General features: G+C 43.5%; 1 protein-coding gene across 4 annotated transcripts in view; it reads right to left on the reverse strand.

The window, feature by feature from the left end:
* LOC126335383 (anoctamin-10) overlaps positions 1-17,680 on the reverse strand; it is a 303,559-nt gene that overhangs the window by 20,617 nt on the left and 265,262 nt on the right. For all 4 annotated transcript variants that reach the window (XM_049998605.1, XM_049998603.1, XM_049998602.1 and 1 more), the window contains one exon: positions 624-872. In XM_049998605.1, the coding sequence (XP_049854562.1) occupies positions 624-872 (249 nt within the window). The remainder of the gene's footprint in view (positions 1-623; positions 873-17,680) is intronic.

Genomic DNA, 17,680 nt, shown 5'->3' on the forward strand with positions numbered 1-17,680 from the left:
CACTCAGGGAGTCAGAACAGATGAGAAACTTAAGACTGGGAACAAGTCTCATCTGCTCCAATGCCCGCAAGATCGCAAACAATTCGGCATCAAAGATGGTAAACGCCGCAGGAAGTCGTAACTTGACGACTCTTATCAGGGAAAACAACAGCATAACCAAAAGAGTCCCCCTGTTTAGAGCCATCCGTAAATACTGGTACATGGTCGGGATGCTGGTTTAAAATATCGTAAAATAAGGAGGTAAAAAACGCAGGAGTGCAGCATCTCCGGTACTCTGACAAGTCTAAAATGACGCTAGGCCTCTGGAGCAACCAGGAAGGCAGGCGGGTAAAACCCTGGAGTTGGGGTGCCACACGCTCCACACCAAGGGACTCAAGCAAATGCTTGGCACGAATCCCAAATGGTCTCGTTGCCCTGGGACGACTGGAAAAGAGACGTTCCATAGGCGGTTGGGCAACGGCAGGGTACGCAGGGGAGGTAGGACAGGCAAGGAAATGACACACCTGTCGCACCATGAGGAGTTTCCGTGGTCGTCTTCTTACGTGACTAACACTTTGAACGGTGAGCTCATTTGTGCTAAGCTGAACAAATCTAATACGAATAACAAGAGAGAAGGCACGTACCTCGTGCTTGAGCGCCTGCTTGGAGAGGTAGTTGAGGCGCGCGAGCGCGACGCGCACCGACATGGGCCTCTCCGGGATGACCTGGTGCAGCACGTAGCGCACGGCGAGCAGGCCGTGCTCCAGCATCACGAACAGCAGCAGCCACTCCACAGAAGACAGCTCGGGCGCCAGGCCCCGCAGCTGCGGCGACAGCGACAGCAGGCCGCAGTTCGTCATCACCGACATCGCGCCCACCGCCTCAAACGCGCGCTGCAGCACCAACCGACAACACGGCGTGTCACCTCAGTTCACCATCTTAGAGTTTGAGGCTGTGTCATCTTATTAATTTACACATAAGAAACAAAAATGGTCCAAGAATACAGCCTTGTGGTAGTCCACAGTTTATTATGTTGTTTATTGATTTTACCATTAGGATTCCCCCCCCCCCCCCCTGAATATCCAAACTTAGTTTAAAGCACTGTCTTAGGAGGTAATAACTTGATATATGACGGTAGTATCTGTTCACCAATGAAGAGTTACCGTAGATGACCATGGAGCTTCAGGTTCGAGTCCCGATGGGGCACACATTTTCAACATATCCACAATGAAGTACATCAACGCCTGTTTGCAGCTAGGATATCCATTTAATTACTCATTTCTAGCAAAGCTGCATGGCCATCTACGGCAACTGTTCTTTGGTGAACAGATACTACCTAGCAGATAGTGTCGGAAGTTCCATGCGGCTTTTCGCGGATGATGCTGTGTAGTATACAGAGAAGATACAGCATTAGACAACTGCAGCGAAATGCAGGAAGATCTGCAGCTGATAGGCACTTGGTGCAGGGAGTAACAACTGACCCTTAACATAGACAAATGTAATGTATTGCGAATACATAGAAACAATGATCCTTTTTTGTATGATTATATGATAGCAGAACAAACACTGGTATCAGTTACTTCTGTAAAATATCTGCGAGGATGCGTACGGAACGATTTGAAGAGGAATGATCATGTAAAATTAATTGTTGGTAAGGCGGGTGCCAGGTTGAGATTCATTGGGAGAGTCCTTAGAAAATGTAGTCCATCAACGAAGGAGGTGGCTTACAGAACACTGAACACTCGTTCGGCCTATACTTGAGTATTGCTCATCAGTGTGGGATCCGTACCAGGTCGGGTTGACATAGGAGATGGAGAAGATCCAAAGAAGAGCGGCGCGTTTCGTCACAGGGTTATTTGGTAAGCGTGATAGCGTTACGGAGATGTTTAACAAACTCAAGTGGCAGACTCTGCAAGAGAGGCGCTCTGCAACGTGGTGTAGCTTGCTCGCCAGGTTTCGAGAGAGTGCGTTTCTGGATGAGGTATCTAATATATTGCGTCCCCCTACTTATACCTCTGAGATCACAAAAGTAAAATTAGAGAGATTCGAGAGCGCACGGAGGCTTTCCGGCAGTCGTTCTTCCCGCGAACCATACGCGAGTGGAACAGGAAAGGGAGGTAATGACAGTGGCACGTAAATTGTCCTCCGCCACACACCGTTGGGTGGTTTGCGGAGTATAAATGTAGAAGCAGACATATATAGTTAAAATATGGCTTCCCGGCCATTGACCTTCTTGTGCGAACGCACACGCTATCCCCGAACTCGTACGGGACCTGGTAGATTAATCTGCCACGAGTAATGAGTATGATGGGCAAACATCTCTTAGGCGCACTACGAATGTAGTGGTGTGGACATGTTGGGAATGTGGGTCTCACGGGGAGCGTGCAAGGGGTAAGTCCCTGCAGGCGCACTATCCTCTGTGCCCTCGGTGGCTCAGATGGATAGAGTGTCTTTCATGTTAGCAGGAGATGCCGGGTTCGAGTCCCGGAGGGGGCCCACATTTTCAACATGTCCCCGATCAAGTACATCAATGGCTGTTTGCAGCTAGGGTGTCCATTTAATTATCATTTCATTAAAGATACCTAATATCACACCTCTCACATCTCTACTTTGTAATTTGAATATATCTACTGACAAATATCGACGTTCCTGATCTGAAAAACCTCGTCAGTTGTGCCAAGAGTCTCTGCATGATGTGGAAACAGAAGTGTGGTGTGCAACCATAACGTCTGATAGGTTGGTGAACAATGCAGTCTGCCTTTTTTAGGAGCATTGACAACTAACGAAGGTGTGTACGGTTATATCGGACGAGACAATGCAAGACCACGGCAGTATTACGTGGTGAATATTTCATCCATAAAAAGACTGCATTGTGAGGGCTGAGACTGTCGATAAATACAAACAAAACAGTTTTCAGTGTGAGTCATTTACTTTGTCACAACGCATTTCGATGGTTCGCACTATCACTTCGTAATTTACAATTCCATTGCATACAAATTTATTTAACCACTCCCATTGGTTACCCAATAAGTTCAGCCTACAATATACATGAATGATCTGTTGTAATCTTCCTTATATATAAGAATTTAATATAACGTCTGAATTGAGGACATGTCCATATCATGTTGCAGCCCATTCATATTTTTTTAAAACACGATAAAAATAGACGTCCTTATACAACCATTCAATACAATAATTCAAGAATGACGTAGAGTAATTAATAACGAAGCTCGGACTACTAAACCTTTCAGTTATCTTTGTATACAATATATGCAGGCACATGATGATGATGACTATGCGGGAGACCCGCACCACCTACTAGGCAAGGTCCTAGCGGAGGTGGTTTGCCATTGCATTCCTCCGACCGTAATGGGGATGAATTATGATGATGACGATGAAGACGACAACAATAAAACCCAGTGATCTCGAGGCAGGGAAAATCCCCGATCCCGCCGGGAGCTGTGGACAAGCAAGCGCATATATAACAGTGGATAGGACATACACCAAGTAGCAGTATGCAGACCTTTTACGACTCTAGTGCCCCTGTAAGTACAATTTACAAATTCAGGTATTTTTAACTTTAAAAATATCTGTTCTGAAAATCAATTTTTATCATCATTAAAAGACGCAACATAACCTACATTGCCATTTGGCTGCTGTGGATAGGCGTGAACATCGAAACGGAGAGTGGCATAATAAATGACTGACGCTGAATACCATTTGTAAGTATTACGTGGCATTTTTGATGGTAGAGTACCTCCCATCACAGAAAACTTCCATCATACACAGGCTCTTAATGCAACTGATGAGTTTCAGAACTCTGATATCAATTGCGAAATCGGTGTATAGATTGTTCCGTGAAATTTCAGACCTGCCTGATGCCTACGCCGAAATGTCATAATAAAGCCAAAAGCACGCGGCAGTTCGCCCGACATTTCGCGGAACAATATGACGTCAATTTTCTCGGAGTTCACGTACCCCAATAAATCCATCCATATTTCATGAGAAAAAGGGGCATTGCAGGATCAGTCTCGAAATCACTCTCAGACCACCACAGCCAGTTGCACGACTGACATCGACAGCAGTGTCTGATTTGGCCAGCTGCTGCTCTGTCGTCAAACTCCGCAAGGCTTCAGTCTTAGTTTGCGACCAGCTACGTGTGCAGACGCTACTTACACGCCAGTCTCAAGTGCTAAATGGCTCGGCGAATGTCTCAGCTTTCTTTGCAAGGTTTATCCTGACTCCAATTTATTCTCCGCTGGAACCGATGTGCCACCTGCCACACGCCCCGAGCAAACAACCGGACTGTTATACGGTAATCGCAGCCCGTCTACAGAAACTATATCAGAAGAAAAGCTGTAAGGACCATGCTGAATAGGCGAAAGGTGGAAGCCACCATTACGGATCAAGACCACCAGATGGTGTCCTTAAAGGGGGGTTGTGTGCTCGGTATTGTGGAACCTAGTGATGCATGAACTGATTGCTAGAGATTACCTTTCCCCAATTATACGCAAGAGATTTAGTCATAGTAGTACTTGAATAATATGCAACTACCGTTAGAGCGCTGGTACAGTGCGTTCTGAACTGGTATAAAACAGGATCTAAGGGTCATTTCCAAGAAAACTGTTGCAGTATCCAGGACATATACTGGAAGCTCAAGCTCTTCAACGAAATTTTTGCAGCAGAGGAAGTAGTGAATTATCTAGGGATAACTAACATAGACCCCACGCATAAATAATGTAAGTTCCAAGAAAGAAGTGCTCTCTTGTGCACTAGAAGGACTTGCGGGGAAAAAACGGGATCTAAGTTCCTGAAGCATGTAACACACCTCTGTAGTAAGACCTATGAAAACATAGGAGCTACAACGTAGCGGAATGTAGAACAGAAGGTGGCTGCCAAGGAGTTCTGGAAGATGCAAAGATTGGCCTGCTCAGTCATAACAAGCGGAATTAGCATCACACCCACTGCTGGGATGGAAACCACGCTATGGATGCAACTACAGGGACATGCATTTTTAAAAACTCGAAAAACTCTGGAAACCTTCTGGATATTCATAATCCGACACTAATATAATGAAACTGGTACGTATAGGAACGGCCGAGCAGCCTGCTGCGAATATGTAGTGGCTTTCAGTTGCTTCAACAAACCTGTCAATGTAAGGCGCAGTAGAAGAAAGAACCACGATACCGTTCAGGTGACAGTTGGTTTTCTAACGGATCGAAAGCAGATGAAGATTCTGGGGCCGGAAAGTACGGGATAGAGCCTAGACTAGTGAGTGCGATCTCTCTAGGGAGATATTCTCTATCAGACTGTGCATGGACAAGCATCTACGTAGTTTCTACATGGATCGTAGCATCTCCATTCATTCATTCATTCAAGCAGCTCTGAAATTTCTATTAGTCCCCGCAACGAGATCAAAAATCATGAGAGAACGCCAAGAGTTCATTGCGAGTCTAGGGTAAAGGGGCAGCGGCCCAGTTTGTTGGACCGGTAAACGTCCTAACTAACAATAAGGTGAACGTCACATCCCCACTGAAAACTAGAACTACAAGAGGAAGCCAAACCATAGGTGATGTTTTAACGGAAAAAACAGTGCGTTTACCATGACGAAAAACGCCTTACCTTAGTGCAAACACAGTACCACTATCAATAGTAGTTAATGCAGTATCTACTCCTATCAAATATACAAAAACGAAGAATGACATTTTTCCGAAGGTAGCAGTATTCTGAAGACGTCTCACAAATATACCGGATGGCTACAATTAAACTTCCCCTAATCAACACGTTTTAACATGGAAATTAAATACCGTCCGAGTACCAAACTTAGTAGCATTAATGTCCAGAGTATGGGGTACATGATTTCCATGCGTCACAGCGCTACCGTCCAGTTCCAATAATAACTACCAGGTGCCGTGATCAGTCATCGTGATTCATAGTCCCACTCACTCACCTGACCACTCGCAGTGCACTTGTTGACGTGCCACCATGAGCTTTGACAAAAACAGCAGGGTTTCACGGGTGAAGCTCTATTATCAAAACAACAGTAACGCTGCAGCTGCACTTCGAGGATTTCGCCGGCCGAAAGGAGTACGGAAGGGTCCTCTTGCTCCACCTGCTGTGCGGAGCATGATGAAGTAGTTAGAATCAACTGGAGAACTGGGCGGGAAGAAGGCGACGATCGGTTGCACCACAGGTGGTTGATGAAATCGCTGTTAGTACGGCAGACAACTCTGCGCGCGGTTCGCGATCGTCAGGCAGTGCGCTTGCTGTGTCACGGGAGTTGAACATCCCGTGGTCCACTGTACGGAAGGCGAATCGAACCATTATCAAATGGTATCCATACAGTGTCCATACCGTACAGCAGCTTGCAACACAGGACGCACAATGACATGTTGACTTCGCTCTCCACTTTCTGGCAAGGACTGAAGTTTACGAGAGCTGGCCCTGTACCATCCTATGGACAGGCGAAGTTCATTTTTCTCTGACGGGTGAGGTGAACACACAGAATTGCCCAGTGTGTGGATCTACAATTCCAGTCACTGTGCATTAAGTTCCTCTGTATGGTGAACGGCTCACCGTATGGTGTGCCTCCACGGTTAGGTTCATTATTGGCCCATTCTTTTTTGAGCAGGTTGGTGTTCGAGGACCAAAGACGTGCAGTGTGACTGGCCAGCGTTACTGCGATATGCTTCGCCAGCATGTCACACCTGCCCTACAGGACGCATTCAACTCAATAGTTTTCAGGCAAGATGGGGCCCCGACCGCACATCGCTCGTGAAGTTGCTTCTCCGAAATACATTTGGAAACGATCGAATTATCACCCGATCAGAACGAAGCGAGTCCGTAGGTATGCTATCTCTCTTTGATATGCTGCACTTGAGATCAGAACATGTGTGAATGTTCCCCTGGTAAACCGTGTCCTTCGGCTGGTCCCACAACCCGAAATCACAGGGGGTGTTATCAGGTGATGGTGCCGGTCAAGCATTTGGAAACGATCGGGTGATAGATAGAGAGAGAGAGATAGAGAGAGATAGAGAGAGATAGAGAGAGATAGAGAGAGAGAGATAGAGAGAGAGAGATAGAGAGAGAGAGATAGAGAGAGATAGAGAGAGATAGAGAGAGATAGAGAGAGAGAGAGAGAGAGAGAGAGAGAGAGAGAGATAGAGAGAGAGAGATAGAGATAGAGAGAGATAGAGAGAGAGAGAGAGAGAGATAGAGAGAGATAGAGATAGATAGAGAGAGATAGATAGAGAGAGATAGATAGAGAGAGATAGATAGAGAGAGATAGATAGAGAGAGATAGATAGAGAGAGAGAGATAGATAGAGAGAGAGAGATAGAGAGAGATAGAGAGAGATAGAGAGAGATAGATAGAGATAGAGAGAGATAGAGAGAGATAGAGAGAGATAGAGAGAGATAGAGAGAGATAGAGAGAGATAGAGAGAGATAGAGAGAGATAGAGAGAGATAGAGAGAGATAGAGAGAGATAGAGAGAGATAGAGAGAGATAGAGAGAGATAGAGAGAGATAGAGAGAGATAGAGAGAGATAGAGAGAGATAGAGAGATCGAGCATCAACAACATAATCACGGTTACGATGCTAAGCCCTATTACATTTGGTCATTAGGCGATTGCAGGAATCGGAAATCCCCTCACGGGATTCCCTGCTGGAATTCCTTCTGCCCCACTCCGAACCTATTGGGATATTTCAGTGAAAAGGGAGATTTGCTACTACAGTCCGCCCGGCAATCACGAGTTGGGTTCAAATGGTTCTGACCACTATGGGGCTTAACATCTGTGGTCATCAGTCCCCTAGAACTGAGAACTACTTAAACCTAACTAACCTAAGGACATCACACACAGCCATGCCCGATGCAGGATTCGAAGAAGCAGAATAGTACTTACCAGAATAGACAGAGCAAGTAATGAGATAAGGCGAAAAAAAAAAAAACAGTGAAAGAGCAGCCCATTCGAGAGATAGTGTAGTCATGCTAAAAGAATGAGAGTTCGCAGGATAAGGAGACGGGCCTATGAAACTGCAATAGGAGGCAACATTCTTAGAGAAAAACCAAGAGATATATGGATCGTTGAAGTGAAAGTGTGAAGGGGGGAGAGGACAAGACTGGAACAGAGTGGAGAAGAAGAAGAAGAAGAAGAAGAAGAAGAAGATGATGATGATGACAGTCGACAGTACTGTCCCAGAAATGTATTAAAAATAGTTTTAGTCCCCCAGCTCCGATAAAAGTTTTCGGTATATTTTCTCTCTGTCATCAGACGAATTTTGCGAAATGAAATCCCCGTCTAAATATTTCCAGTTGGGGCAACCTCTGCCCCATTCACACCCAACTGAGATATATGGCCTTAAATAATTTCGTTTCATACAAATTCCCTCATAACCCTAAAGAGCTAGGAATGAGGCCTGTATTGAATAAAAGTTCCCACGCAGCACTAAAGACACCACTCGCATCGTATGTGGAACATGCTGTATTAATGACTGTAGCAGCGAGGGGAGAGGAAATACTGACTTTGGATTAGTGAGGTGGAAGGCCTTGGAACGGTTTTGCGTATCAGTGAACGTGAGTCCAAGGACTTACGTCATTTCTACCGAGACGCAGGCCAACACCGACTCAAAGGAAGGCCCCGGCGCTTGTTAGTGACGTCACGTCAGCTAGGCACGGCGAACGCCAGGTCTGTTGTAGGCTGAAACGCCTGGGCATGCTTATCACTATAAATGTCTTATTTTTGGACAAAATGTTTGGTATTGTTTTGGATTCTGCAGTTTTATTTAGACGAAAGATTTTCTTACTATCGTAATGCTACAAATGAAGATCATAGTTCTGTAATACTGAATCCTGACTAAACAAACTTAGATCAATATGATAAGATGCTTTGCCCCATTGCAGGCTTCGGAAATTTTACATTCAAGTAACTGTATTTACTTGATCCATTTTGTTATCGAATCTTACCCCAACCCCCTTACAATTAAATCGTTTCTTTTATTTATTTATTTAATTTCGTTTGACATCGTCACTGGAAATGTGAACTAATTTACATGTGTAAATGTCCAACTGTTGCCAGTCATTAGATTACAGCCGTTTTCAACGAAAGGAATTCTAAACAGGAAACAAAATAGATTCATACATCGAAAATACTGCTAAGCTTAAACTTTCTTAAACATGCACATTAGAAAAGATAAATATTTCCCTCTTGCAACTGAAAGGAGAAACTTAAGATAAAAAAATTTTATTTGATAAAACAAGTATCTCTCTTTTGCCTCTTCTTCTGTCCCCACCCCCTTCCCCAACGTGTACAATCGCAAGATATTTCATTAACATTCAGTGCTCCTCACCCCATAGTCAACCAAGATACCTAATGAAGAGCACCAATATTTTCACGGTTTCTTGTAAAAGCAACCCAGTACAAACGTAACTTCCTCAGATTTACAAATAAGGTAAAGAAGCACGAATTCTGTTGCTGCTGAACCATGAAGTTGTTTTTGTATGTCAATCCTTAAAACCGGTGGAAATTTAAGTTCAGGAGTACACTATTTGTTAAGAAGTGTAATGAATTGCAGAATTAATTGATTGCAGAAATCTCTCAGAACAATGTGTGTTGGTCAACTACCGCCAATAGTTCCACATTTTCCTGTGTCGGAGAGGGAGACACCGTCGTTATGAGTATGCCTGCAACAGACCTGGCGTTCGCCGTGCCTAGCTGACATGATGTTACGAACAAGCGCCGAGGCCTGCTTTTGAGTCGGTGTTGCGCGGGCCCCGCTGACGTCACACTAGATATCACGTCCGACGTCCGCCCTACCTCGCGAACTTTTGGTCCCGTGCACGGCCCGCGGGAAATCAATACTTTAGTGAAACGGCACACATTAAAAGTCTTAATTTTTTAGTGTGGTGGTTCCTTCATCTCAGCTACTGCATTTAAAAGCGCAATTAAGAATTGTCAAACGCGTCTGAAATAGTTACTCGCTCCCCGCCAGATACGGCTGCTGGGACTCGTAAAGAGATGCAGTGTCACGTGCTCACGTGCTGTGGCGTACGCGCCGCTGCCTGTCTTTCTCTTGGGCCTCGTGTAGAGCCGACGCTGGCAGTGGGCGCGTGCGGTTCCTAGCACGTGATGTGGCAGCAGCAGGCGGCGGCGCGTGACTCGTCGGGTGCCTACCAGCTGAGTAATGCGGCCGAACAATGCGACGCCGGGCGCTGTTGGTGGGGCACCTCTTGCGCAACTAGCCTACACACAACACAACGTGTGATCTAGCGCCGCTGTGCCAGTCGGACAAATAGGCGACAGCAGTTGACGGGCCTTATCTCCTTGTAGGACCGTGGTGCGCACTCTGAAAGAGCAGTTGGTCACGTGTCAGGTGACGGTTTGCATACGATTCCTTGTCCTGCACAGAACACATTCCGGACGATTCCTCATGGGGCACATACAGCTACCTTACCCGGGAACAAGGCGACGCTCGCCCTTGCTTGTTATCGTTTCCGTTGTTGTGATCGTCAGTCCAATGACTGGTTTGATGCAGCTCTCCATTTTTGTCTATCTGAGGCGTATCGCCATATAACGACCCTGCCTTGGAGGCGGTTAGGCCGGTATTACACTATCAAATTTCTTTGACAAAGGTTTGATCAAAGATGTGATCAAATATTCCGTCAAATATATTTGACAAAGATCTTTCGTCAAAGTTCAAGATGGCTGACAACAACAACTTGTTATTAACCGCAGCAGTTGCACGTACCACAATTGCACTGTGTGCACATGCGGAAGGGAAGCGGGGAAAAAAAACGAAACATACCTGGGTGAAGCCGTGGGTTTTACGACGACACGATAAAAGCATTCAACAAAAGTTGTTACGTGAGCTTGTTGTGCAGGACGTCAAGTCGTACATCAATTACTTATAAACGGATGAGCATACATTTCAGTATTTGCTCAGTGAAGCGTATCCTCATATCACAAAGCACAACACTCACTTAAGAACTGCTACATCTGCAGAAGACAGACTCACTGTAACACATTACAGGAGAGGGTTAGGTTAGGTTAGATCAGGTCAGGTCAGGTCTCCAATCTTCGGAATCTATTATTGTATTCAGCGTGCCGCACGTTGTAAAGCGTCTCACCGGCTTCATACATCTCTATTAAATTTGTAGTTGTCGGCACACACCAATTGTATTTACCGGCAATGTTTATAAAAATACTACAGACGACAGAATGCAGCGATGCTAGCGCTCCATGTGGTAACATGTCACATTGCAGTGAACAGAAGACAATCGACTTCTTTGATCAAATCTACAGCAAGGCCCTAGATTTTATCAAATATTGGACGACATTGGGCAAGGTTCCCTATTACACTAGCAAATATCTTTAACAAAGATATTGGACAAATATTTTTGACAAAGAAATTTGGTAGTGTAATACCGGCCTTATGTGGGACATGTGTCTCAGAGCTGGATAGTGACAGATGGTGACGGGAGACTGGACGCGCACGTAGTTTATGTATCAGCCGATAGAGGACAGTATTGGGTAAGGGACTGATTTAGTTTCGATTGTGCCCACTAGGGTGCACTAAAGTAATATAATGTTTTTCATAAACTGTTTTATTATTTTCATGAAGTGTTAGTATGTTTTTTCGTGTATGTAAAATGTTATGAATGTGTTTTAGCAGTGTGAATGATGCGTGAGTGTGGTTTAAGGTTAATTTGATGATAATTATTTAACGAGTTGTGCAGTAGGATTTAGTGTGGAAGCATTTCGAAGAAGTATGGATATGGACAAAGGGGATTTTTTGTAGAATAGATTTGTAAAGTAAGTTTATGGTAAAGGGAAAGTTAATTCATGTATAAATAACAATAGTAAATAACTTTATACATAAGCAAAACTTCAGCATATTAAATAATTACGTCGATAAAAAGTGCAGTGATTAGGTTTAATATTTTGCGATTGGCTATTTATGAGAAGCGCGGATTGACGCGGGGGAAGGTTGTTTTGCTATTGGCTGTCGAGTAAACTGACCAATGGTACAGTAATATTCTTCGGGCGCCTTTCTCTGCTGGTAGAGAAGACAGTATTCTAGAGAAGAGCGGGAGCCTTGCCATGAAACAGTTAGGACGTGTGTGGTAGCGGTAGTTCAGAAACGTAAATTGCCCGATCTAGCAGTGTTTTATACATCAAAAGTCTTGAAAAGTGATGGCATAATTATTCCGACGTGTGTGCAGAAATTTCCAAATTTTTAAGTGAATTTTGTGACGAGAGTAGACATATATTCCGTGTGGCGTACTGAGCAGGTCGGTGGCTAAAAACTGTGAATTTGGTACCGACAGACTTAATATTTGGCGAGCATTCACAATCAAAAACAATCAGTATTTTTGTAGCTATTACGTTTTCGGGAAATGCAACACCATAAACTTGCTAAAGTGAGTGAAAGGGATGGTGAGTGACTGTGTTAAGACTAGCACGGGCTTGGCAGTGATACTTGTTCACCTAAGTTTCAGAATATATTAACTGAGGACAAAATTTCCAATCCTTCATTTCTTGTGAAAACTTTCTCCCGAAACGTAGATTAGTGACTTTAATTGCAGCCTGGTTCACGTCGAAGTACAGTAGGTTTCGCTCGGCTTCCCTACAGATGAAATACTGAGACAATGTTCACAGGTAGGTGCTAGTTCGCCGTAAAGGGCAGGAAAGAACTGCGCTGCCGCATATCCTGTGCAGATTCCTTCATCTCAGCTACTGCAGCCTAAATTCTCTGGAAACTGTTTACTATAGTGAAACCTTTGTCTCCCCCTACAGTTTTTAACTTCCACGCTTCCATCGGTCAGAAAGTTCTTATTTGATTACTTGATGCTATACGGTGTATCCTATCAACCAATCCCTTCCTTTAGTCAGGCTCTGCAACAGATTGCTTTTCTTTCCAATTCGTATCAGTACCTCGCTATTAGTTACCCTATCTACCCGTCTAATCTCTAGCATTTTTCTGTAGCACATTTCCAAAGCTTCTATTCTTTGGTCAATGAACTCTATTGTACACGTGTGATTTCTGTAGAAGGCTACACTCAATGTAAATGGTTAATAAAGGACTTCACCGTTTTTATTTACGCAACTTTCTTACGTAATAAAACCGTTGCCGGACCAAAACTCGAATCTGGGACCTCTGAATTTCGCAGGCAAGTGCTCTATCGAAGGTTTTGTTTCCCCCTCCATCCACACCACCTAGCCCGTCCTTGCGCTCGGCCTTTTTGTCTTTACTAGTCTGGTTTCTTCGCCATTCATAATCTTCTGTTCAGAAAAAATATATAACCTAATGTGTTCTGCACATCTGCTGTCGTTTCCTTGTCAATAGGAAAACGGATGTTCGTCTGCCACAGAACAAAATAGAATATAAATCTTTTTTAAACTGGGTGCTGGCCAGGGACACGGTAGTTTACCGTGTTCGCTCAGGTGTGTGGGTAAACTCTGTAATAATGAAATAAAAACGGAGAAAAGTTCATTACTGTAATTCGCGAGATGTAATGCGACATCCACATGGGAGTGCTGAAGAAAAAAGACGGAGAAACAGATTAAAAGAAAGAAGAACAAGAGAAGGAGGCAGTGCAATTGCCCGCGAAAGGCGGAGGTTCTAGGTTCGAGTGCCGGCACGAGAAACAGTTTTAATCTATCAGGAAGTTTCAAATCAGCGCACACTCCCCTGCAGAGTGAAAATTTCAATTTAGGTTAACATTTCTATTCGATATTAACGCATTTCAACTTCTTGGAATTAATTTTCTTGTTACTGACTGCATTTTATATTCCCTCTGCTTTAGCCATTGTCGCTCAGTTTGCTGCCAAAAGAACTATTCCTCTACTACTTTTACTGTCTCATTTCCTAATTTAACTTCCTCTGCACTGCCTCGCGTAATTTGACTACACTGCATTACTCTTGTTTTACTTTCGTCAGTGTTCATCTTATAACCTCTTTCAAATAATACGGGAGACAGCGCTTTAGCCTGTCTCACCCCATATCATTTAGTGGTTGCCTTTCATGTCCAACTCTCAGAAGTGCAGTCTGGGTTCTGTACCAATTTTAGATAACCTTTCACTCCAAAAATTTCATTCTTGCTATTCATATAGCTCTAGAAAAAAAAAAAAAAAAAAAAAAAACTGTCTGCCTCTGCGACACACACCACTCACCAACTCTGGCAATTACATCCACAGGGATACTCTGAAAATCACATTTAAGTGTCTGGCAGAGGGTTCATCGAACCACCTTCACAGTTCTCTATTATTCCAATTTCGTATAGCGCGCGGAAAGAACGAACACCTATGTCTTTCAGTACGAGCTCTGATTTCCCTTATTTTACTTTGGTGATCGTTTCTCCCTGTGTAGGTCGGTGTCAACAAAATATTTTCTCATTCAGAGGAGAAAGTCGCTGATTGGAATTTCGTGAGAAGATTTCGTCGCAACGAAAAACGCCGGCGCTTCTTTGAAATTTTTCGATGTACTCTGTCAGTTCTAGCTGGTAAGGATCTCATACCCCGCAGCAGTATTCTAAAAGAGGACGGACAAGCGTACTGCAGGCAGTCTCCTTAGTAGATCTGTTACGCTTTCCAAGTGTCCTGCCAATAAAACGCAGTCTTTGCCTTCCACGCAACGTTTTCTATGTGTTCCTTCCAATTTAAGTTGTTCGTAATTGTTATCCCTAGGTATTTAGTTGAATTTACGGCTTTTAAATTACACTGATTTATCGTGTAATCGATGTTTAACGAATTCCTTTTAGCACTCATGTGGATGACTTCACACTTTTCGTTATTTAGGGTCAACTGCCACTTATCGCACCATTCAGATATCTTTTCTAAATAGTTTTGCAGTTTGTTTTGATCTTCTGATGACTTTATTAGTCGATAAACGACAGCGCCATCTGCAAAAAACCTAAGACGGCTGCTCAGATGGTCTCCCAAATCGTTTACATAGGTCAGGAACAGCAAAGGGCCTATAACAATACTTTTAGGAACGCCAGAAATCACTTCTGTTTTACTCGATGATTTTCCGTCAATTGCTACAAACTGTGACCCTTCTGACAGGAAATCACAAATCCAGTCACAAAACTGAGACGATATTCCGTAAGTGCGCAATTTGACTACAAGCCGCTTGTGTGGTACAGTGACAAAAGCCTTCCAGAAATCCAAAAACACGGAATCGATCTGAAATCCCTTTTCAATAGCACTCAACACTTCATGTGGATAAAGAGCTAGCTGTGTTTCACAGGAACGATGTTATCTAAATCCATGTTGACTTTGTGTCAATAGACAGTTTTCTTCGAGGTAATTCATAATGTTTGAACACAATATATGTTCCAAAATCCTGCTGCACATCGACGTTAACGATATGGGCCTGCAATTTAGTGGATTACTCCTACTACCTTTCTTGAATATTGGTGTGACCTTTGCAACTTTCCCGTCTTTGGGTACAGAACTTACGTCGAGCGAACGATTGTTAAGCATGGAGCTAATGCATCAGCGTACTCCGAAAGGAACCTAACTGGTATGCAGTCTGGACCAGAAGACTTGCTTTTATTAAGTGATTTAAGTTGCTTCAGTACTCCGAGGATATTTACTTCTACGTTACTCATGTTGGCAGCTGTTCTAGGTTCGAATTCTGGAATATTTACTTCGTCTTCTTTTGTGGAGGCATTTCGGAAGGCTGTGTTTAGTAACTCTGCTTCGGCAGCACTGTCTTCGATAGTATCTTCATTGCTATCGCGCAGAGAAAGCATTGATTGTTTCTTGCCGTTAACATACTTCACATACGAGTAGAATCCCTCTGGATTTTCTGCCAGGTTTCGAGACAAAGTTTCGTCGTATAAACTGTTATAAGCATCTCGCATTGCAGTCCTCTCTAAATTTCGAGCTTCTGCGAAAGATCGCCAATCTTGGGGATTTTGCGTCTGTTTAAATTTGGCATGTTTGTTTCGTTGTTTCTGCAACAGTGTTCTAACCCGTTTCGTGTACTAAGGAAGATCAGCTCCATCGTTTGTTAATTTGTTTCGTATAAATCTCTCAATTATTGCCGAAAATATTTCTTTGAATTCAAGGCACATCTGGTCTACACTTATATTATTAATTTGAAATGAGTGGAGATTGTCTTTTAGGAAGGCGTCAAGTGAATTTTTATCTCCTTTTTTGAAGCTAATTTCACGTTTAGAGGTATATATTTTTTACCTTTTTAGACATCACCTAAGTTTATAAACACAGTTGTTCTTCCTTGTAGGGCTATCGCAAAATGCGTATTCTGGCATCATGCGATATTCCGCAAGTTAGTCACTCCGTCGTTTCCACAGGCGTCCATGAGCTCTCTTCCCAGTAGGTTGGTACCACAGCATTCTCTCAGATCCTTCATTCTATCAAAGGGATGTTTGCAGTTCTATCTTTTGTGAGCTTCTCATTTATGGAAATAAAACTAATTCCGTTCGAATGTCTTCGTTTCCGAACATGATCCAGTCTCGAAATAGCTGAACTATTTCTCTTTAATTTCATTTACCTATTGCTGCTGAAAGTGTACGTCAAGTGAGAACCGGAGTGTCGCATACGGTTTACCGCTGCGGTGTAGAATGTAGCTCTGGCCTTTCGGGTGTTATGTTTTTCCAAATATCAATGGATTGAGCCAGATATTTGCTTGGACTGATTAAGTTTGTGATTAAGTTTATGACTTAAGTCCTCTTCCTGCTGGTAGCTGACAGCACATCCAAAATGTTTGAAAAGTAATTCTTATTCGAAAATCTGGCCATTTACTACAGTTATACAGTTAGACATCTGATAGGTTCTTGTGTCATACAACGTCAACACTGAAACTTCCTGGCAGATTAAAACTGTGTGCCCGACCGAGACTCGAACTCGGGACCTTTGCCTTTCGCGGGCAAGTGCTCTACCATCTGAGCTACCGAAGCACGACTCACGCCCGGTACTCACAGCTTTACTTCTGCCAGTATCCATCTCCTACCTTCCAAAGCTACCTTCATTCTGGGAACGTCAACACTTTTCTGTCGATATGGTGTGATTGTATTTCCCACATAAATCGTTTAAAATAAAAATTGACTTCTGCAGATTATTTTCATCATTCTGCATGGTCATAATGCTTACAACAAAGAGCAAACAGTTAATGCGACATTATCAGTTCAGAGTGATGCCTGGAGGATCACAGTTTCTCTGTTCTCTCATGATTAATTTCGATAATAATAATAGTAATAATAATAATAATAATAATAAAGGTCTACTAAAGAGTTCCCGTTCGAAGCGCGTACAGTCCAGAATCTGTATGCCAATCAGGCAGAATAACCGTGAACAATACGGAACTCATCCCACCGACGTAAAACGTTGAAAATATCGTTTTGGTAAAAAAAATAAAAAAATAAAAAACGGTGTCCTGCTGTGTGGGGAAGTCCGTAATTGCCTGCTGCACATCTCCGTCCGACAGAAATCGTCGACCACACAAGGTCTTTTCTGAGGCACAGAATTAGTGATAGTCGCATAGTCAGTTCAGAACTATAGTGCGAGTGCTCTAGAGTCTCCACATTGAGTTTACCGAACTTCTGCGTTACGACATTTGCGATTTGCGGATGTTCGTTATGAAGCAGTAGCACGGAACTTGGCGCTGGTTTTCCGGACGTTTCGCCTTAATCGCTCACAGTAATTCTTCCAGCGTTGCACAGTGCCGTTCCCCAGTGATG

The sequence above is a fragment of the Schistocerca gregaria genome, chromosome 2, assembly GCF_023897955.1.
Source record: "Schistocerca gregaria isolate iqSchGreg1 chromosome 2, iqSchGreg1.2, whole genome shotgun sequence".
NCBI classification, from domain to species: domain Eukaryota; kingdom Metazoa; phylum Arthropoda; class Insecta; order Orthoptera; family Acrididae; genus Schistocerca; species Schistocerca gregaria.